Here is a 24,528-nt window from a genome sequence, read left to right as displayed (position 1 = left end):
TTTGTTGTCAGGGGCTGCCCTGTTCATTGAAGGATGTTTAGCAACATCCCTGATCTCTATCCTCTAAATGTCAGCAGTAACACCCTAGTAGTATAAAAAAATTATTAATTAAAAAAGAAGTCTCCAGACATTGCCAAAAATTCCCTGCGGTGCAGTGTCCCCACTCTCCACCCCCAGTAAGGTCACTGTCTTCAAACATTTGTCATCTTAGTGATTCAATTTGCAATCATCTAATATTTCCATTATAAACTCCATATATTTTTTTAAATGCCACTTTATATATTACACCAAGAAACGTGGAGAAAGGAAGTGTGGGGAAGAAGCAATGATTCCATTCTTCTGTTTTGAAGGCTTTTTATCAAAACAATCCCCTCCTTAATCTTTCGTTTTTGCGTAGCTCTAACTACTTATAGACAATATTGTTTCAGTCCAGTATAAAGTATGTCTATTTAAGCAGTGTTTAGATTCTGAAACAATAAATTGTGACAGTACATCAACCACCTTGTATCAGGAGCTATCATGTTTATAATGAATGAATTTCTTAGAATGAAACATTTCAGTAAAATTCTTGTAATGTTCAGCTACTTTTTTGTAAAACATTTAATAGCACCTGAAAAATGTCTAAAATATTAACATCCTAATGATTAGCTTTACCTAAATGTTAAAAATAAAAATTAGGTATTTTCAAACTATATCTTCTGTCCCAAACTTGGATATCTCACCAATTTCAGAAAACTTCAAAAATTGTCTTTTTAAGTTTTCAGGATTTCTTCATGGTCCATAGCATTTTGCCTTCTTTTGTCAGTTGATAATTACTTTTCTGCTTTTCTGTCTCTTTCTCCTAGCTTATAATGCATGCACACAAATGCACAATTGCAAACATGCTCATATCCTTCGGATTTTAAAAGCATCAGACCTGGTCTTATTTGCTAGACAAAGAATGAGCTGGAGTATTTGTTTTTAAGAAGAGGGAAAGAAAAGCTTATTTTCTAGAACTTGTGTGTTATACACATAGAATGAATACTCAAATAATTGAAGTTAATTTCAGATGTTAAGTAAAATAAGACCATAAAACTGGTGATTTGTTGGGGATGCTGTAGTGTTGAATAGAGTTGAAAACTACTAAGCTAAAACCTTAATGGAAGTAAGGGATAATATATTTATTTATTTTTTAATGGATCAGTTATTTAATAAAGTTCTTTGTAAGAAATTTAGAACATCAATTTGTGAGGATAAACTCCATTTTGTGAGAGAAAACCGAGTGGAGATCACCCTGAAGCTGAGGAACAGCTTTGATTTTTGGCAGAATTGGAGAGTCTACAGCTTTCTGATCAACCTTGCACTGCTTTGTGGTCTCATGTTTCTCCTTCTCGTTGCCTTCCTCGTGTCTGGGTTTGCACAGCTTCTTCTTGAAGTAAGCATCAGTGAGATCTTTTGGGATTTTCATCCTGCTGATCTCAATTTTGGTGGAGGTGGCAGTGACAAATTTCTGTGTGTTCTACACAGAGGAACTCAGTTAAGACCAGAGATCTCGTCACAAGTAGCAAGCCACTGCTCTGTGGCTACAGAAAAACCACCCTCTTGCGTCTGTGTTGCCCAGTGAGGATGATCAGAATGGTCCCAGGAATGATGCTAGCTCACAATTTTCTCAATGCTTCCTGAAAGGTTTTTTGCTACGGCGGCTCAATAGTTTTCACGGCACATCTTCAGTTGGATAATACCTAGGCATTTTGCAAAGTTTAACCACTCCGGCACCACCATTCTTATTACCACCAACTGGTTTTGTGACAGTACCAAGAACCTTCTTTTTCTTCTCAACCCAGGAGTTATCTGTGAATACTTCCTCTTGTTTATGGCCTTCCAGGAATCAGGAATATCTGCCAGTTCCTCTGGCTACGACAGGATTTCAGCTGTAATGGGACTTCGCCTTTAGTGCTTTAGCCTTGAGGTTACCATTCTTATTTCTTTTTTTTTTTTTTTTTTTTCCATTCTTATTTCTTAATCTTGCCACTAGGATCAGCCTTCTTGGTTTCAGGTTTCTTCTTAGTTTTTTTACCCACCATCTTGCAAAATAGGAAAGAGCAGTAAAGGCTAATTTAGAAAAATACTCTTAGATGTTTCCAAAAGGGAACAGTGAAAGGAAAACTTTTGAGAGCAAAACCATTTAGTTATTCATCAACAAACACCTATTTTGAAAAATCTCCCATGTGTCAAGAGCAGTATAAACTCTGGGGCTACAGAGATAATTAAGAGATAACCCATTTAAAAAGAAAACAAGTAATTATACCATGAATCTACAATAATAGACACATATATAAAGTAGGATGAAAGCATAGAGAAAGGAGTGACTCACTCTGCCTGTGAAGATTTCACAAAGGATATGTGAAGGATATATAGGGGTTCACTAAGCAGACAAGGTGGCAAGGTAGGGTGTACAACATAGCAATTCAGCTTCTTTATATGTTATGCTGTGCTCCCCACAAGTATAGCTACCATCTGTGACTGTACAACACTATCATGATACCACAGAGTACATCCCTCATGTTGTGCCTTTTATTCCACTGACTTCATGCCATAACTGGAAGCTTATATCTCCCACTTCCCTTTACGCATTTTGCCCATCTCTTATCCCCTTCCCCTCTGGAAACCTTCAGTTTGTTCTCTGTATTTTATAGGTCTGATTCTGCTTTTTGTTTATTCATCTTTTTTAGATTCCACATATGAGTAAAATCACCATGGTATTTTTCTTAGTCTAACTTATTTCACTTAGTATAATATCCTCAGGATCTATCTATGTTGTCATAAATCTTTATATCAAATCACATCATTAAAGAACTATATTGTCCTATTTACAACCCTTTGCTTACAGTAGTTCACCCCTCTAGTGATGTATTATCAGAATTATGATTAAATTGTTTGCTGTGGTATGGTTTAAGAAGGAAGATACATGGTCATTTGATTTCAAGAAATAATGACTTACTCAGGTTTTCTAAATAATTCATGGGAGGCTCTTCCAGGAATACATATACTTATAAGAAAAACTGAGATCTCTTGACTTCACAAAAACCAAGAAAGAGATGTACGGCCTAGTCTCCTCAGAATGTATTTTGTTAATGAGAGCTCTGAACTCAGCTATCTCACTCTTCATTCTAGATAATATTTCTCTCCAGATTTTTGCTTATTGATAAATTGTTTATTCATGACTCAGCTCCTCACCTGCAACAAACATTGTACATCACTTCCCTTCACTGAACAGCACCTCTGACCCAGAAAAAGAGGACCTAATTAATTCATTTGATTTCTTTCACAGCTGTTTGGATAGAATTTTTATAAACAAACACCCTAAATCCAGTAAGGTGAGAGAGAAAAGGGGAAACTGTAACTGCAGGAAGATTTTTATGTAAGTGGCAACCCAAGACTGTTTCCCTAAGTAGGGATTGGGCAGAAACACACTAAAATGGGGCTTAGGTTTTAGAGGCATTCAGAATGTTAATGTATTTGGTATGAGGATGTTTTTGGACATTCAATAAAGACAATATTTCAAAACTTTTTCATATCATCTAGGTTCTGTTATATAACAATCTACATAATAATTTGATTTTTCATGATAGGACGATTTCCTTCAAAGAACACTCAGCTTATTTCTTTTTTGCCTTAGCTATCAGGAGGGTCAAATATATATTTATGCTTGATTCCAGCAACTGTCCTTAGCTAGGTGATTTTGGCATCATATTTTTCTCCTTTGAAAGTATACTTTTGAGACTTCATCCTTTCTTTAATGGCCCTACTGTTTATAGGTTTTTATGCTTCATATTATAAACCACCTCACATTATCCTTAAAAATGAGCATACTGTTAATAATAAAGTTTCCTGTAATTTGTGATTGTATGGATTTGTAGCAGTTACATTTGGGAAAAGAACAAAACAAGAGTTAACAATTACACTTCTTTAAATTGAGATCAAAAACGTTATGTCAAAACATTATATGGTCTCATTCATTTGGGGAATATAAAAAATAGTGAAAGGGAATAAAGGGGAAAGGAGAAAAAATGAGTGGGAAATATCAGAAAGGGAGACAGAACATGAGAGACTCCTAACTCTGGGAAACGAACTAGGGGTGGTGGAAGGGGAGGTGGGTGGGGGGTGGGGGTGACTGGGTGACAGGCACTGAGGTGGGCACTGAATGGGATGAGCACTGGGTGTTATTCTATATGTTAGCAAATTGAACACCAATAAAAAATAAATTTATAAAAAAAAACGTTATGTCAATATTACATGCAAAACCATTTGGCATGGCAAAAAACCATGCCAAATAACATTTTAATAACAAGTGCAAAAAAATAAAGGGACAATTCCATTATAGAGAACATTCTTACATGATGTAAGACTAACTCTGTTTAAGAATAGTGACATTGCCTATAAAAATTATCTTTTTTCACCCAGCTAACCACAGAGAAGCCTTAGGTACAGAAATGTCTCCCTGACAATGAATAGCTCTAGGAAGTAGCGGAAGATGTGATATAATCACTGAAAGAATAGGAAAATATATTATGTTTTTGGTTTGTTTATTTATGGAAGAAAAAGAGCTACTTAATTTTCTTAGTTCTTAATGCTGCTTTTAATATAGAAGGAAACATTGGTTTTAATGTTAGGTTATTTTAGATTATTAGAATTTTTTTTTTAACTCAGACTCTTTATTGTAATCAAGTAAAAACTGCCCAGACCCTGGGATAGATTATTAGAATTATTGACATGTATAAAATGTACAAATGACTTAATTCAAATGAAAGAATATATAATAATTATATAATGTATCAATAATTTTTAGAATAACTGAGCTGAACTTAATTCATATGTAAAATCTGCTCTTCATATAGTAGAAAATTCAAATTTTATTTCTATTAGCTAGTTATTGAACATGTATATATTAGACAATATGGAAAGAACTTTATGTACTACATTTTGCCTTATTTTTATGAAAATTTCTTTTATTGTCCATAAATTTTAAGCTTGTGAATATTAGTTACTTACATAATTATATCATTTATAAAAGTAAGAATCAAACTAAGTCACCTTTGTATTATATACTGCAGAAGATTCACAGTGACAATAATCTTTTGAGTAATAGTATGGATGACTTTCTTTGTTAATCTAAGACTATTAGACTATAAGCCTCATTGCCATGGGCTTTGTCTTCCCAGCTCCTCATGTAGATCAGCTAATAGGCCTCATCTCTACATCTTCCTACCTTAGCTCTTAAGCCAATTATGACCAGTCAAGGGTATGTCAGCAGCCTCAGGCTCATCATTTAATGGTGAGAACTGAGTCAATTACCAACGCATCTTTGATTGTGTATGATGTGGGAGGATCTCTAAACAACTATGTATCTCTCATCCAGCTTACTTTCTATGAAATTGCAGTACCGTCCCAAGTTTGTTACCTGGGGCCCCTTATATAGATCTTTAAAAAGACAACTTTAACAAAGGAAGGGAGGGAGAAATCTCCCATGGAGAGGAATTTCAGATAATCTATTTAGATACTCCACCCTCAAGGAGATGAAGTATAACTCCTCACTCCCTAAATGTAGGCTGTATGTAGTGACTTCTTTACAAACTGTACAGTATGAAAAGTGGAAAAAAGAACTTTAGAGGGAAAAATTTGACAAACCCCATCTTAGCCAGCTAGTCAATGTCAACATCAATGATAAGTTATAATAACAGATACCCCTGATATGTCAAGAACATGGCACTCTATTTCTGTGGTCTTCCTCTCAAAAACCCTTTGCCTCAGAGTATTTATGAGGAAAACATCTGCAAATCCAAGTGAAGGAATATTCTACAAAATGTCTGACAGGTATTCCTTAAAACTCTCAAGGTCATTTAAAACAGGACAGTCAGAAACTGTCACAACCAGTAGGACTAAATGATGTGATATCCTGGATAGAATTGTGGAACTAAAAAGACATTAGGTAAAAACTAATGAATTCTGAATAAAATACGGACTTTACCTAACAATAGTGTATCAATATTGACTTCATTAATTATAACAAATAACCACATTGTAAGGTGTTAATAATAGGAGAAATTTGGTATAGGGTATATGAGAACTCTCAATGTTATCTTAAAATTTCCATAAATCTAAAACTTTTAAAATATGTTTATTTAAAAAAAAAAGAACCAGTATAAGAAATGATACTGTTGATAGAACCAATGCTTTGTGGCCGACTTTGCCAAAAGCTTGTTTATATCATCTTACTTAATACTAAGGATAATCTTATGAAATGAGTACTGTTAAACTCATTTTATGGGCAAGGAAATTGAAACATAGGTTAAGTGGATTTCTTAGGGCCAAAATCTAGGAAATTGTGGAGGAAGAACTCCAATCCAGACTAACTCTAGACTACATGCTTCTTTTTGTCATATTTATGTAACCTATTAGCAGACATTGAGCACAAGAAGAATGCTTATTTAGCATTTTTCCAAAACTAGCAGTCATCAGGCTAATAAGGAAGAATAAGGAGAAAATCCATGCTTGCCAAGAAACAAAATAAATATACTTCTAAAGGAAACTGAAGAATTGAGGTTTGAAATAAAGGCAGAAGAAATTCAAGGAACGATGAATCTTACTGAAGAATTAACAATGAGATGCTTGTATTCAGAACTTTGACTCTTGAAACTTTTGCAGACAGGATGAAGTTGGTCAAGCATATGAAATGTGTTGCATAGTAAGACATACATTGTCTAACACACAAGTTATATTGGAGTTAAAATATCTGTCAAAAAATTACAAAAAAGTGGAGAAAAAAGTCTGAAGCACCTGAACATGAACATGACTGCTTGTTTACTGCCTCTTACCCCAGATTCCATTTAGGATTGGATATCTCCATGAGCCCAAAACACAGCCCTCTGAGCTAGGGCTCTGTTACACAACTTAACTCTATTAGTCTCTTTTTCTGGAGCAGGGAGAAATGGAGTTCATTATCAGTACTCTCAACTGCCATTCAATGTGCAATTATAAGTTTCTATGCACGTTCTTGCCTGAGTATGATCTACACCAGGCAGTGACTCAATTCTGATGCCTTCCCTTATCTATAGGATATTGGTTCTGCCTGTGTGCTCCCTGACTTTAACGTTCAATAATGTCATCTATAAAATGAGACTGTGAATATATGTATGTTACAGATTGCTGTTAGGATTAAATGAGATAATGTCTTTTTAAATTTTCCACATAATCTCTGTGATCTAATGCAGTGAAGCTAGTAGTTGAGTGTTTCATTGCAAAAACTGAATAAGAGGCACCTGGGTGGTTCAGTTGGTTAAATATCCTGCTTCAGCTTAGTTCATGATCTCAGGGTCCTGGGATCGAGCCCCACAGTGGGCTCTCTGCTCAGCGGCTTCTTCTTCTCCCTATTTGATCTCATTCGCTCTCACTGTCTCTCAAATATATAAATCATATTTAAAAATTGATTAAAATGTAATCATATCTTAAACATTGAATTTTTCACTTAAAAACATATTAATATACTTGTACTCACCAGACTTTTGGTGTAAATACAAGGCCATTTGTTGTGGTGGTCTTTTGCACACAGCTTTGCATCGTAGTGTCACTCTTTGGAGTTCTCTTAATTTTTTGCATCAGGCATACTTCTAACCCAGTCTATAGTATCCAGCTTTGATTCACTTAAACAACAGACTTCCATTATTTTTTAAATGGAAGAATTAAGATGATGTTCTTACCTTTTTTCTTTATGATCACAGAAAAGTAACAAATAGAAACCAAAACACTGGGGATCCCTGGGTGGCTCAGCTGTTTGGCACCTGCCTTTGGCCCAGGGCGCGATCCTGGAGTCCGGGATCAAGTCCTGCGTCGGGCTCCCGGCATGGAGCCTGCTTCTCCCTCCTCCTGTGTCTCTGCCTCTCTCTCTCTCTCTCTCTCTGTCTATCATAAATAAATAAATAAATAAATAAATAAATAAATAAATAAATAACCAAAACACAAACTCCTTCTTTGACAAAATTGGAAAACGTGTTAAATCCCAAACCATATATATTAAGCAGAATGAAGGTAAAGATGGATGCAGAAAGATACCAAGAGAAAATTCCCAGGGTTACAGATCACCAACAAAACCAACAGAACACAGTTCTCTAAGGTGGAATATCATGGGGAGCCAAATCTACTATTCCTAGTTTGGAACAAATGCAACTGATGACCAGGGTAATGCTTCTCAGATTGGCATAAAAGAAACAAAATATTGGAGAACCCCTGGAATCAAACTGAAAAACCATGTTTATAGGAAGCAGTGTACTGGTAAAGTAGGATTGAAAAAAGATTATGAATTCTGAGTTGTATTCTCAGATGGCAGGAGAAGAAGTAAAGACTAAATAAAGGCTATGATTCAAACACACACACAATTTTGTAAGATGAGAATTTTTGCTGGCTTGAGGTTCAAGCCTGGATCCAATCTAGTATACGCTACTGCAAAAAATTGTGTCAAGAGGTACTCATTTGATTCAAAGATGGGCAGAATTTTAAAAAGGATTGGGAAAGGAGGTGAGGTATAGTCGGCTTGTGTTCTGTACCAGGGGGGAAATCTTTTCAGGAAGGCTTCACTAGAAGTTGAATGAGACAAAAACCTTACTTTTTCACTGTTACCTCTTGTACTTTTTAAAATCAAAAGAAATTTTGTGCAGTATAAAAAAGAATAAGGGCTTTGAAAAAATAATAAATTCATTTAGACATTTGCAAAAAAAATCTGAATATAAATCCTTTCAGCTTTGTTTTTTTTTTTGTTTTGTTTTGTTTTTTTTTTTTTTTACTCTTTTTATCCAGTCTTCCATTGGTTTTGACCACATGTAATTTGATAGCAATTTCTTCTGATGGCTTTCCTTTATCAGGCCTTTCACAGAGGCATCCATTTTACAGAAACAACTTATTCTTTTGCATTAATATTTCATTAGTTGTGTTATATTTATTTATATCATTATAATGATGTAACTGCCATAGCAAGCTGAGAAACAAATACAGTTGACTCAGCAAACATAAAGTTAGCTGGTGTGAACAGAAGCATATGTGTTCTAAAAAGTGGCCTGCAAAGCACACGGGTTCAGTGTACTATATAGGCAGCCCATGTTTTTGAGAAAAATCAGAAAGTAGTGCTTGCTGATGGATTTGTTCAGTGGATGTTAGAGGAAACTACGTTAAGTATGAACATGTGTCCTTATTGTGTTCTTGTTGCTTTTGAAAATTGTTCTCCAGAATATATAGTTTTAGATACATGATTATAAGTCTTAATTTTACTCAAAAAAATATTAATTGAACTCCTACTATATACCTCAAGCATAGAAACAAGTGAAAGTAGGTATTTCATCTACTTGCTGAAGTCAAACAATATTAATAAGATGCTACTGCTGGTTTTATTGATGATATGCTAAATAAACTAGGTGCAGAAGATACTAACAAAAGAACTTAGTTGCATTGACTTGCTTCATGCATATCTTTGGAGTTCTTCAGACATTGAAGTTGTTTTAACTTATTATATTGATTTTACTTTAGGGTATGTTTGATAAGGAAAAGCTTTTTTTTTTTAATGGTTGTTAAACTTTTTGTTTTTGTTATTTTATCTTGAAGGTGCCAGAAAAAGTTATAATGGACTACTACGAGAAGTATAAGCCTAGAATGAATGAGCTGGAAGCTTTTAATATGGTAAATCTCAGAATTAAACATATTAAATTGGGTACGTTGCTAGGGTTCTGTTAAATTTTATTGTGGGACCAACCAATCTATGTTGTTTTTCTCTTACTGCAGAAAAATCCTTTTGGATCATTTCCTATTTCAAAACTATATTAGGTGTCAGTAATGTAATAAAGAGAACACATGGTAGATTTCTCTTAAAGTGTATCATAAACGTACAGAAAGAAATTTCAGAGTTCTTTGAACACATATTGGTCTCAATGCAGTTATTTCACAAGCATTCCTTTTAATGAATTTCACTCTTAGTACCTTTGAAAGCTCTCTATCACATATGTGTGACTGCCTTTGGATTCTAACTCAAAGTCATTCAAAGGACGTTCTCTTCCTATTATCATTAAAGAAAAACTTTTGATCTCTGCAGTATTCATTTTCTGAAGATGTACAGTTGGTACTGGAGATTTGGCCTTATAAAAATTTCTGTAGATACATTTTCTTAAACATAAGTGTTAACCTAGTCTTTTTTTTTTTTTTAAGTTCTGTCATTCCCTTTTATTCTTTCTTTTAGTTGAAAGTTGTTCTGGCTCCTTGTATAGAGACATTGATTCTTCTAGATCGACTTTGCTACCTGAAGGAGCAGGTAAATTATGTTATTTAAAATATATATAACAAGTATCTTCATTATCCAGTAAATGGATCTGCTTATATCTAGGATAAGTTTCTTATTACATGTACCAAGTTTAAATATTCATTCTGTCTTCTTTTAAATGTAAACATATGTACAACAGATGTTTTCAGCAAAGCTGCTATAATAAAAGCTTATATTCTTTTAATTGTATGGTAATTACTATACAGTAGGCAGTAAACACAGCCGTCGTATATGATATATTGTATAGCTAAAATTAATAAAGGCCAGACATTAAAGTATATGTGTGTTTCATTTTATAAGAATTTACCTTTTATGTCACTGTTGGATTTTAGACATATGCACTCTGCAGTATAAAAATTACTTACTGATCAGTGAAAATTGCTTTTGTTTTTTTTTTCATAGTCTTGTTTTATCTATATTGATTGCCCCCCAAAATTGTTTTCTTGGTTATCTTTAGGGAAAATGTTTTTTTGCAGATTTTACTCAGAGCTATGGTCAAGAGTTATGTGAAGTGTTTAAATTAAACCCATATATGGGTTAGGCCTTATGTTTCTACCATGATGCCTTTATTTTAACAATTTTGTTTTATCATAGGGGGTAATTTTACTTCTCTTTTCAACAGACTATTTGGAACAAGTGGATTTTAATAAAAGTTTGCTTTTGTTCTAATTTGTATTTTTAAGGAAAACGGGAGTTTTTAAATATTTGAATACTTGTGTACTTTCTTAAGCTATCAATCATCTCAGAATCACTGGAAATCTTAGGTTTCCAAGTTTATAGGTGACAGAATCAGGCATGTTTTACTAGGTACTCGCTATTTCCCTTTTCAAAACAATTTCCATTGACCTAAATAAAATAAGTAAATGATATAAATAAATAAATTGACCTACATTCCTGAGTTAGTATATCTATAGGACACTATAATCTGACCCTTGTTTCCTGTTCAGTATTTAAGACCCTTGATATTTACTTAATAGATTGGTAATGAAGTGACAGAAATCTTACAAATATTAATTTGTTAATACTTTAGTTTGTTAATACTTTAAATATCGTTTAAATAGTATCATTTTAAATAATATTTTTATAAGAGTAACATTTAGAGAATTTTAAATGAAGAATATAAAAAATTTTAAATAACAATAATTCCATCTTTCAGCATTATTTTAAATGTTTGGTATATTTTCTAGTCTCTAATATATGTATGCTGCACATATATGTATGAGTACATTATGTCTACTTTAATTAAAATTGGAATCAAATGAGAAGTACAGTTTTGCATCTAATTTTATTTTATTCAGAATTTTCTCATCTCATTAGATATATTACAAAAGCTGAATAATCTTTCATCATGTAGTAATTTAAGTAATATCCAGTTGTTTTTGACCATTTTTCACAGTTACAACAAAGAGTAACCTTATAGTTCATTATGTATGTGTGTCTTTATTTCTGAACCGTAATTTCCTGTAGGTGAAATTTTAAGTGTTCATTTCATTCAACAAAGAATAATTTTCTTTTATGTTTATTTTTTGTGTTGTTATTTTACAATATACAGTCTGACTCATCTCATTCTTCTCTTCAACAAATTGCTATATATTTAAATCACTTATCAATTTGCAGGAAGATACTGCATGGGCTGCACTTGTGAAGTTGTTTGATCCTGTGAAATCTCCCAGATGTTATGCTATTATTGCCCTGAAGAAGCAGCAATGATTTCAGTTGAAGCAAGGTATTAGATGTATCTGTTTGTGGAACCTATTGCTAATTTTGCTCATCTAAACATTTGTATTTGTTATGTAAATATTTGAAAAACGTTGCTCTATATTTTAAATAAACAATAAAATTATAGCTAACAACAGAATACCACAATGCATTTTTCCATTGTTGAAGCATACATTAATAAAATCAGAACTCATGAAAATATTTTAAAAGAATTGACCTACATTCCTGAGTTAGTATATCAATCTGACCCTTGTTTCCTGTTCAGTATTTGAGACCCTTGATATTTGCTACATACCACTTTTTGACATTTACTGACTTAAAAACTTTTATTGACAGAGGAATGGTATAGGTGTATATATAGTAAAATTAGTTGGTATAGAAGATCATTTGCATTTTCTTCCAGATTTTGAAAGGATTTTCCCATGTTTTCCAGAGGGGAAATCCACATTTAAAGGAAAGAAACACCCAGGAACCAGGCAGACATAAAAAGTGCTTAAAATGTGTTTTAATGTAAGTTACATGAGGAAATAGTCTGTGCCCTTAAAGAAATACACACCTTGTGAGATATGGACTTTAAGGATAGAAGAATAATTTTTTGCTTTGGGTTGTGATACTAAGTTTGCAGCCAGTAAACGATCGGGTATTTTGTATAGCTAGTGTAATGTTGGGGAAATTAGCATTTTTTAAGCTTTTTATTTGGAAAATTTCAAATGTGTTCAGAAGTGAAGAGTCTAATGAATCCCCATGTACTCACTACAGACTTCAGTAATTGTCAACATTTTACCAATCTTCTTTAATCTGTACACTTACGAGCATGCACACACTCACATTTGCTACCCCACCCCTCATTCCTAGTTATGTAAAATTTTGAACTTCTTCCCTGAGGTCTAAATACTTATATAACACTATTTTCTCCTTATAATAAAGAAAAAAAATTAATATGTGTAGATCTCTGTTTAGCATAGAGAAGTGAATTCCAACTCTTTCAGTACCAAAGAAATTATAGTTTTTATTAGAAATTTGTGTGATTCAAGCTAATCCACATGATATAACCTGTGAGGTTAAGAATTTACCTCAAATAATATCTCAACAAAAGCAAAGAAATATAACATTGTGGTAGGACTATTGCTTTATCAGTATAAATCCCCATTGCAATGTTTGTAGACTCTCATCTCATAAAAACTGCTCTTTTTTTTTTTTTTTTTAAAGATTTTATTTATTTATTCATGAGAGACAGAGAGAGAGGCAGAGGGAGAAACAGGCTCCATGCAGGGGAGCCCGATGTGGGACTCGATCCCAAGACTCCAGAATCACGCCCTGAGCCAAAGACAGACACTCAACTGCTGAGCCACCCAGGCGTCCCATAAAAACTGCTCTTGGAGAGCTCATTTACAGTTGAGCTAAAGAATGTGGGATATTGGCAGGAGCATAAGTTATGACAGTTACATTCTAACTAGGCCAAATTCTTAATATCTCAGCGCCTCATTGGTAAAGTGGGGTTTCATTTAATTTTCATTTTAGAAACATTTATTGAATGATTATCAAATGTGTCAGAGGTTATGCTAGCCACTGGCAGCATGGAGACAGAGGATATGTTCCTCCTTTTAAAGAGCACATGGTCTAGTGAAGAAGACAACAAAATTACTAATTATAGTTATCAGTACTATAATTATTGTATAGGGCTAAGAAGGCCAGGACATAGGATCCTTTATGATATCTTCAGATAGATAGACTTCAAGGGAAGAAGTAATATTAGTAGCATAGTTGAGATTCATGTGAGTTAAATTGTTGTGTGTCCTTGTGTAATCACTTTAGTATTCAGTATGCCTCGATTTCTCATCTGTAAAAAGAACATAAGAATAGAATTAACTTATAAGGTTATTATGCGGATTAAAGGAATAAATATCTTATTGAACTCTCCCAAAATATCTCCTGGCAATCAGTTAATAAAGCAAAACGAAGTTTATTAGAACTCTCTATAGTAATAGAGGATTCCGCCTTGACAGTCTCTGAAGGTAAAGTCAGGAGAGGATTTATAGGATTGTGAAGTCTAGGCTCAAGTGGTTTTAAAAAGTGGCTCTTTTCAGGTGGGCACCAGATTGCAGTTTGGAAAAGTTTATGACAATAGTTTTGTGATTAGTATCTATTGCAAGGGAAGGGTCTTGGTGCTAGTCTTGATAAGTAAACTGTTGCTTGATAAGTGAGTTCTTTGCCATGATGACCAGATTGTCTGAGATAAATTAATATATGAGTATTAATTGTACCTGAAACAATGAAATTATTTATTGGTCTCAGTTCTTAGATCCCATACTCCTGTCATATTAATGCAGATGGTTGAAGTTCTCAATGTAAAGCAATTAATACCTGGCAAGTAATATATATATAAAGCAAATAGTATAGCATGGTAGCCATACATTCAGATATATCAGCAATTCCATTAAATATAACTTAAATGCTTTAATTCTAAAACAAAGATAGACTTATTTTTTCAAGGAAAGTTAGAGTCCAATAACATGTTAGAAGAAATACATCTGAAACAAGCATATAAAAAGTTCAAAATTAATAGAAAAAAGGCATATTTGCAAATACATCAAGAGGAAAGTGTAATACAAAGGAGCTCCTAGTTAATGTCAGGCAAAAAATGTTCTTGATAAAGAGAAGCCCTTCATAATGAAAACCTTTCAATTTACCAGGAAAATACAATAATTAAGTTTGTATTTAGTTAATAACATAATCTCAATATATAAAACAAAAACAACTATAAAAGAAATAAATCTACAGTCATGCTGGGAATATTTTCATGCTCTCCCCATCTATCTTATGGAAAAAGCAAAGTCTTAAAGATACAAGATTTGAACAATAACAGAAGTAAAATTGACCTAATGGACAAATACAATAAACTGTTCCCAACCACTACATTATTTTTTCAAGTAACTGTGGAATTTTTACAAAAAATAACCATGTCCTGGGCTTTGAAGTAAATTTTAATAAATTTTCAAAAAATTGAAATTATAGTTTCTGATCACAATGAATTTAAGCTAAAAAAAATGTTTAAATCTAAGTAGAAAATTTCCATATATTTTAAACTGATAGATTATACATCTAAACAACTTTTGAGTCAAAGAAGAAATCACAGTGGAAATCAAAGTATTTTGAATAATAATGAAAATAATTGAATTATAATGATAACACTGCACATCAAAACTTGTGGGATAAGCTAACCCATGATATAAGAAAACATGAGCTTTGAACACATTAGAAAAGGGAGAGACTAAAAATCAAAAGATTAATAGTGAAAAAAATACACAGAAAGATGATTAACACCTCCAAAAATTGGTTCTTAGATAACTAATAAAATTCATACAATTCTGGCAAGACTAATCATTAAAAAACTAAAACATTCAAATAATCAGTATCAGGAATATCAAAGAGAACATGCCAATCAATTTACCAGTACATTTATGACTATAAATTTACAAAATGGAAAAATGTTTCAAGGAAACAATATGCCAAAACAGCCTCAAGAATGAAAATATGAATATTTTTACAACTATTAAACTAAATCTGCAATTAATCTTTTATTAATTTCCTACATCTCAGTAAAAGTACTTTGTAGATGTGGCACAGAATTCAATCAACCACTGTGTGCTTGCAATCGTATAAGACTATTCTAGACACTATAGGTTGGGGAGAAACATTCATAGAAGTAGACTCTGACAGTTCCTAATCTTTAGGAGTATATAATCTATTCACTGAAACACATATGAGAGGCATATGAAAGAGTTAAGATTTAAAAAAAAAAATTTTTTTTTAAAGATTTGTTTGAGAGAAAGAGAACAAGAGGGGTGAAGGGTGGGCAGAAGGGGAGAGGGAGAAGGAGAAGCAGGCTCCCCGCTGAGCAGGGAGCCTGATGTGGGGCTTGATCCCAGGACCCTGGGATCATGACCTGGGCCAAAGGCAGACACTTTACTGACTGAGCTACCCAGGTGTCCCAAGTTAAGATATAGATAATGACACTTGGGAAGAAAAAAAAGTGTCTACGTAAACACACAGTTCTTTGCTATGAACGAACTTTGTCCTAGACTATTCACTTCTTTTTCCATTCTCCTCTTTAATTATAGGTTACTTTAGGTTGTTTTTAAATGTGGTCAGTAGAATGGCTTATTCTCAGGAAGGAAGACTGTTTAAGAAATAATCTGCTATGTGAAATATGTGCTCTGGTAACCTGTGACCAAAGGAACTGAAGTCTCCAAACCTCCCCAGATGGTTTGTACTTGGCCAGTGATGCTACTGGCTGCATGTATGGGGATTTATTAGTTGATGTATTTATCTCAATGGATTGCCTCATTAAGTTTGCAGATGTTCTGTCAATGGAAGACCTTTAAAAAAAATTATACTGTTTTTATTAGAGTTTTCCAATGCACAATCCAGAATAAGAGAGTTAACACATTTCAGCACAGAACAAAGTAGCATGTATTTAAATCTCGTGGGAGGAAAAGCCTTTAACTTGTACTCAGTTATGATTGAACATGTTGAATTTAAGGGAAAAAAAGGGAAAGTATACAAATTCCAACCTAAAATCACCATTTGGTCAACAGGGGAATCGGTGTGCATCAGCTAATCATGTTGAACTAAGTGTACTTATATTCTGAGTTAGCTCCCCTCTCAGGAAAGAATCCAGCCTTCTAATACTGCTACAGCTCTGTAAGAAAAAGGCTCAATGATGGTTTTCCATCAAGCAAAGTATACCCAAATAATGTGTTTCAAGGGAAAGATAAAACAATTCCAGATACCATTTGATTATAACAACAGACATTTCTGGTGTTCTGGTGACTTCAGAATATTTCTAATTTTAATAGACAGTGTAGCTGCAGGTAAACCTCTATGAATAAAGGCCTAAGGAAGAGACTTTAAACCATAAAGAAAAAATTAAGTGCTCCGTTTCTATTTAAGCTAACTTAAAAGGACAGAACTAAAAATAAAATTGAAGGCAAAGGAGGTTTATTTTTAACATATAGAATTCTGAATATCTTACTGTGTATACAACAGTGCCCAGAGTCCAAAACTATATTCACGTTACCAGTTTATACTAGGTTCGAGAAGCCATCCCTAAAGGGCAGGTTATACTCTACTTAAAGAATGATATTTAGAAGTTTTGAGGGTCAACATTTAGAGTATAAATACTGAAAGCTATTGCAAGATAAATTATTTTCTTGGTTAACTTTTCTCTCATTAAGAGCAAATACTGTTGTTTATCTTGAAAATAAATGAATTTGGAATTCTTTAAAAATATGCTTCATATTTTAGGTCTTTTAGCACAGTTTTAATACCAGCTTTTGTTAATGAGATTACTGGTAATATGTTTTCATTCTAATAAATTGGTTACAGATGCTTGGAGAAGAAAGGATTTCATTAAAATTATTGCCATTAATAGCATAGTTCCTACCTTTAAGATTAATGAAACCGTAGTAAATTCAACCAAGATCTTCTTACCATTCTTTTATTATGAAAATTGAAACTAAATCTCATGGAGCTTTGTTTAGTTAAGTAAATAAAGCAATGTTACTAAGACCTCTGAAGGTCTTAGATCATAGTAGCCTGGTGGATATACATCATGTACCCATCATGTCCTAATTTTTGGATTCCAGCCTCTCTACAAGATGCAAATATGTAAGAAGGATAGGATAGCTGTTTGTTGGCCAGATCAGAATTCCATCTTTAAAAGATAAGAAACAGAAGACCAAATATCTGTTACTTTCCAAAGAGCAGAGTATACATCTTTTTCATCAAGTAAGATATTAGAAAATCCAACAGAACTTCAGTGAACATCTGTGAACTGACTGCTGGGTGCTTTCACATTTAATCGAAATTCAATTACAACAAAATAATTTAGTAACACGCATTAGGGATATATATCCTTAATAATCATAACAGTAATATACACCCAAGGAGCAAGCAGTAATATTTGAGCATGTTTCGCTTGTTCCTCATTGACTCTAGGAATTTAATTATTATCCCGAAAGTATAGTGATTTGATGCCCTGTATCTACTTAAAGACTACCCTTTTGTTCTTTCCTTTGGTCTTCCTCTGTGTTCAAATTCAGTGGGCCAAAGAATTAAGGTCTAGGACTATATTTAAAACTATACAAATAAAGGAAAAAGAAACCAAAAAACCCATGTAGATGTGTTTTCCATAGAAATGTATTCTCATAGGAAATACATTTTAAGAGGTATTTCAGCTCACTGTTTTCAGGTTTAAAAAAAAATGATTGACTAATAAGAATCCCATTGACATTCCAAATAATGTATTCATTTTAACTACTTTAGGTAGTATATTTCATACTTAGTTTTTATTGTCTCATAAGTATATGATAAGGTATAATCAGAACTTTGTAATTTAAAATCGAAAGTTTCATCCTGAGGCCACATTTGGAAGAATTGAACGCTAATAATAGTGGTTAATTATATTGGGAAGACCAATGAAAACCAAGAAGTTTCCTGCCTTAAGACATTAACTTTAGTTTTAATTTTAAAACAAATCTTAATTACTAAAAATAAACCTAAAAACAACTGCTAATTATTAAATATCAAATACCTTGGCATTTTACATGTCATATATAAAAGGGTCATGAAAATAATCAAGGAATTTTATAAAGAGATCCGTTTATAAATTTGAAAATTCCAAAAAAGATTTTGAAGGTAGCCATCCAAGCAGATGTCCACACATCATAATGTTAAGGCAATAACATTCCCCAAAGCTGGTGAGCACAGAGCAATGCATAAGACTTCAACATAAGAGTTACAGGGTGTATTTTTTAGTTACCAATACTGATCTTTCTGGACACTAAAGTGATAAATAAAAATTGGACTCTACTCCAATGACATACTTCCTTGTCCAAAGATTAGTTTCCAGTTATGAATAATATATGGGAAGCAAAGATTAGGCTTATTTTTCTACATCACATTTTTCTCAAGTAAGCTGAGCATCACTTATTTTTCTCAGCTAAACTGAGCTTATTACTCAAAAATGCAGTCTATGAACCAACAGCATCAGCCTCACCTGGGAGCTTGTTAAAATGCAGGGCCTCAGTCCCTACCCCAAATATACTCAATTAAAATGGGTATTTTAAGGGGATTCCCCAAGTGTTTAACATTTGAGAAGTCAGTCTTAAAATGGTTCCTCTGAGATAGTTTTATGCCCAAGAACACAGAATACCCTGCCAGGCTCTGTAGTGTCTACTGCATTCCATTCCAGGGTTGAGGAGTATGCAAATCCTAAGGGTACTCACAGCCTTACCCTAAATGGACCTACATATTGGCTCATGCTCAAGAGGTCTGTATCTAAGAAGGTTAGATCCCCCTTTCCTTCAGTCACTGCCAAAGAATAAATACAAAGGAAACCAGAATTTCACAAACCCCTTCTACCTTCAGCCTACATTCTTTAAACAGGCATTACTCCAAGAGGACTTGTTAATAGAAGTTTTGGGTTTGAATTGTGGGCTTTTTGTAACATTTCTCACAACTGACTATGGCAGTGTCTTTTAATTACAATGTAAAAGATTTAATGTGGAAGTAAATGTTAAGAATGTGAAAATATTCTGTATTATCTATATCTTTCAAGACTCTTAACTTATAAAAAATATATATAGCAATTATGAACAACTTTTCAAAAGGCCTTCATATCTTTCAATGGACTTTCCACCCCATAAACTGTGCTTTGCCTGTTTATCTCTGATTATGGTATCTTTTCACCCACCAGATCTTTTCATATTAATAAAGATAGCAAACACTTGGCATGAGAATTTGCATAGAATTTATTAAGAAAGTCAAGATACGGGGATCCCTGGGTGGCGCAGCGGTTTAGCGCCTGCCTTTGGCCCAGGGCGCGATCCTGGAGACCCGGGATCGAATCCCACGTCGGGCCCCCGGTGGTGCATGGAGCCTGCTTCTCCCTCTGCCTGTGTCTCTGCCTCTCTTTCTCTCTCTCTCTCTCTGTGTGTGTGTGACTATCATAAATAAATAAAAATTAAAAGAAAAAAAAAAGAAAGTCAAGATAAAGTGAATCTATTGAGGCAAACAAGTCAGGTTCTTGGGCTAAAGTTCAAGTTGGTTTAACACATAGACTGTCATTTTTACAAATCCATGAAAAATGAGCAAGAAATTTGCCTCTTGACAAATTTGGTCATGCCACTTAAAGGGCTTACTTTTTCTCTTTTTGTTAAAAAGAAGTGAAGAAAATATATTTAAATTACTCATATTCCCACTATCAAGTAGTTCTTTTCAGTTGGTCCAAACGCATGCATTGTTTGTATTTGCCTTAACAGTCAACATACCCTTTTGTATTTTGCCTCTTTTACCTAGTACTATATAAGAAACATTGTCCCATGATTCTATACTGCCTTCATAATGATCTTTTCTAATGACTTCATGAAAGTCCATCCTAATGAGATATATCCTGTTTACCCATTATTTTATTGTTAGAACTTTAGATAGTTTCTAACCTCTTGAATAGTCTCCAGCCTAGATATCTGTACATAAAATACAAGGAAACATAGGCAAGCAATCTACTAATGACTTGACAAAAATCAGTTACCATAGCAAGTCTTCTACGTAAACGTGCCAGTAAACTTAATTCAAACACACCCTCCAAAAATGCACGAGTGGCCAGTCACGAAATAAAAAAATAAATACAAAGAACTTTTTTGAGTGTTCCATCTGAGTATAAAAAATAACCTATAATTTAATCTTTGTTGCAAACTTTCTCTGGACCAAAGAAACCACCTACAATCTAGTAAATGCTAACAGCATATAGTTTAACTGAAACTTTGAACAGACCCAGCATGCCAGTTTAAACAGATGTCATAATCAAAAAAATATTTACCCCACTTACATGTATTAGTTAATAGATGTCAAAATAGCTAGTTTGACAGGAAGAGAAGAATGGGACCACTTCAGTTATAGATTTCATTGAATCTCCCCAGAAGTCCCATTTTTATTGGCCTTATATTCAGTCCAGAGGTGTTGCATAAGCCCCTTCCTGGCAAGCAGGAATACATCATCAATTTCTTTGACAGTTTTGAAAGTCTACTATTCAAATTGCTCTTTCACCATCCCAGTCTCCATGGAAGGTTCCAATATGTTAACATAATTCCAGATTCAGTATCCTCAAATGTGCTGGCATCTGAGCAGCCCTCTCTGAAGGAGTCTTCTTGAGTGGCCAGATCTGTTTAAAAAATTTTAGAGGGGACTTCAACTTTATATTTCTCTTAAATACATACATACCATTCATACAGAGTGTCCTTGGCAACTACTCAATTTTTAAAAGGTTTTTTAAACTCCAAATGACATGAAGGTTATAATAATAATGCCAAGTAAATATTTATTGAGTGCCTATGCCGTGTTAGGTGCTGTTCTAAGCACTTTATTAACTTATTCAATCCTCACAATAATCCTGAAAGAAAGGGACTATACTTTCTTCTGCTTTACTACAGAGAAAATTCAGATACAGAGAGGTCAAGCAACTGGCTCCAAGTAGGAGGCAGGAAGAAAGCTATGGAACAGTAAAGTCAAGATTCAATTTAGGCATCTGACTTGAGAGTCTAACCACCTAACCACTACAGTGACTGTCTTACCACTGAATTATTTGGGTGTTCTGTGTTGGTCTTCTTCCATTTTTTCAGTTTCCTTTTGAGAAAAGTAAGATATTGCTGGATGCATAACTCTGTAGACCTCAAGCAATTGATGATTTCTTGGTTGCCCTGCCTCTAAATGGGTAGGTATCATAGTCTGCCAGTCAGATGAAATTTTTTTTTCAAATAGCTAGAATAATATCTGGGGTTTTTTTCCTAGAAAATCTGAAAAATGTTTCAGTACTAAGTGAAGGAAAATATATGTGCAACTAAAATCATATGTAAAGTAATTTTGAGTTTTCTGTTTGACATAATAATAGATAATTCCTTTATTTGTTTATACTGGAAAATTAAAGCTGAGACTTCAAGTCACATTTCCCAAAATTGCCTAGATAAAACGTGGAGATGCTAAAATATAAAATAAATGAGTTATGGATGATATTCATTCAGGTGGCACATCTGGAACAAGAGACAAGGTCAGTCTCAACATCATTCTTCTAACATGTAACTAACTCCTGCTTCTTTAGCAGTGACCATCTTCAGCTCACTTTAATGATCCTATTTTTTTAAAGATTTATTTTTATTTATTTATGATAGACATAGCGCGTGCGAGAGAGAGGCAGAGATACAGGCAGAGGGAGAAGCGTGCCAGGAGCCCGACGCAGGACTCCATCCCGGGACTCCAGGATCGCGCCCTGGGCCAAAGGCAGGCGTGAAACCGCTGAGCCACCCAGGGATCCCCTAATGATCCTATATTATATTTAAAAAATCAAAAAAGCAAAGGGGCACTTAAGGTAATACACTCAGTTCAGCAACTGACTGTTGGTTTTGGCTCAGGTCATGATCTTAGGATTGTGAGATCAAGCCCCATGTCAACTTCTGTAGATAGCATGGAGTCTGCTTGAGATTTTTGCTCTCCCTCCCCCTTAATGTTTCCCCCTGCTCTTGCATATGCATACACATTCTCTCTCTCTCTCTCTCTCTCTCTCTCTCTCTCTCTGAAATTAAATAAATCTTTTAAAAAGTAAAGCAAAACCAGTCATTGAATTTCCCTAGCTTTTTGACAATCTCTGATCCAAAACTGGACCCCATGGTTTTAAACTCTCCATAACCATACAATACCCCTTAAATCCTGTAAGAAGCTCCTAAAACTTTCCTTTACTAAGACAACCTATAGTTCCTCTGGAGTGCATTCTCTCAGCTGTAGTATTAAGTGATTAAGTGAAGTAAATCTAACTTGGACTAGAGGGGTTTTTTTCCTAGTGCTCTTTGGTCGAGGGACCAGTTGTTTAGATCATTTGACTAGCTGAAAGGTGGTGCTAAGGTACATTGAAGAGCAATATATGGAAGAAAGCTGACCATTCCATTTTGAATATATTGAGTGTAGGGTACTTTTAAGAAATTCAAGCAATGTTAAAGAGCACTGTGCGTTAAGGGTCTTTATAGAACAAAGGGAATACAAGTTTAGAAGTTATTAACATATCAATGGAAATCGAACCTATGACGTGGATGAGATACTCAGTGCAAAGAGCATAGGGAGAGAAGAATGGGGAAACTAGGACTGAATCTTTAAGGACTCAAGTATGAAGATTCTGTAGAGGAGAAAGCACATTCAGAGATAAATCAGAAAGACCAATTATGTATCATCATATGAACCACAGAAGAAGATATTTCAGGGCCTATAGAGTGACCAATGGTTGAAAACATTTGAGAGATCAAGTTAAGTTAAGAAGAGAATGGAAAATTTTCCTTTGGAGTTCACTGATATTTTTTGTGAGAGATTTTTCAGAATTTTGATGGAAGGAGAAGCCAGATTAAGTGGATGAAGAGTAAGTATGAGGTAAGCAAAGTGAAAAAAGAGGTAGGTCTTCTAGAAGAAGGGGCAGTGTGGTAATGCTATATATAGTGTTAAAAGAATAGATTCTAGAGAGAGACTGATAGAGTTCAAATTCTAGTTGTGTCCCTCCTAGTTGTGTCACCTTGGTTAGGTTACTTAAATGATTTATGCCTCATTTTTTTCATCTGTCAACTGGGAGAAAATAATAACAGATCACTTGGGTTGTGAGAAGGGAGATCTTTATAAATAGGAACTTCTCAATAAGAATTAGCAACAATTATTTCAAAAACACGAGACAGCATGCCACCATAGGGGCCTGAAAGTAGATTGATGTGAACAGTGAGTATGAAGAAGAGACCGCAAAGAGGCTTGACAGGATTCTAGATCTAGAAGACCATGAATGCCCTGCCTAAAGAGCTACATTTCCTCTCAAGGCAGAAGGATCCATTGAGGAGTTGAAGAAGAGAGTATGCGTTTATGTTCCTATTTTAGAAAAATCACTGTGACTATAAGGGTAGAGGATGGACTATAGGAGTAGGCTAAGGCTAGGGAGTAGAACCAAGCTGAAGGCTAGGACAGCAGTTAAGAGCCTGTTTCAGAAACCTAAATGCAAAGTGATAAACTGGCTTATGGCAGAGGAAATAGAAATGGAAAGAAAAAAATAATTAATTCAAGGGCTTAAATGACCATGACTTGGGTTACTTATTGTATACTACGGGTAAGGGAGAAAATGAAGTTTAGGATACTCACCCTTTATATCCCCCCAGGTTTCTAGTTTGGGAGGCTAGCTGTGTAGTAGGCCATTTCCTGAGGAAGAAAGTCTAGGGTTGCTTGAGAATTAGGAGGATTATTGTTCAATTTTGAATATGCTGTGTCTGTGCAACACCCAAATGATAAATATATCTAATATGCAACTTAAAACCCATAGGAAAGTTAGAGCTCAAGATCCATAAATGGTTGTCTAAGTTATAGGTATTCAAGTGGTATATCTAGAGAGAGAAGAATAC

General features: G+C 34.1%; 1 protein-coding gene and 1 pseudogene across 18 annotated transcripts in view; one reads left to right on the top strand and one right to left on the bottom strand.

Annotated features, from left to right (window-relative positions):
- Window positions 1-24,528, top strand: part of METTL25 (methyltransferase like 25) — a 150,818-nt gene that overhangs the window by 93,391 nt on the left and 32,899 nt on the right. For 16 of the 18 annotated variants that reach the window (XR_005985343.1, XR_005985344.1, XR_005985340.1 and 13 more), the window contains 3 exons: window positions 9,628-9,702; window positions 10,256-10,327; window positions 11,954-12,062. Coding sequence is in view for 1 of the 18 variants with exons in the window: in XM_041739210.1 (XP_041595144.1) it covers window positions 9,628-9,702; window positions 10,256-10,327; window positions 11,954-12,046 (240 nt within the window). In the remaining 17 variants the exon portion in view is untranslated. Of the gene's footprint in view, window positions 1-9,627; window positions 9,703-10,255; window positions 10,328-11,953; window positions 12,257-12,488; window positions 12,566-24,528 lie in introns of those variants that run through there. The other 2 variants (XR_005985347.1, XM_041739210.1) reach the window with 2 other exon arrangements.
- LOC121481355 lies at window positions 785-2,063 on the bottom strand (annotated as a pseudogene).

The sequence above is a fragment of the Vulpes lagopus genome, chromosome 23 (assembly GCF_018345385.1).
Source record: "Vulpes lagopus strain Blue_001 chromosome 23, ASM1834538v1, whole genome shotgun sequence".
Taxonomy (NCBI): Eukaryota; Metazoa; Chordata; class Mammalia; order Carnivora; family Canidae; genus Vulpes; species Vulpes lagopus.
This window is presented reverse-complemented; position numbering and strand designations above follow the sequence as displayed.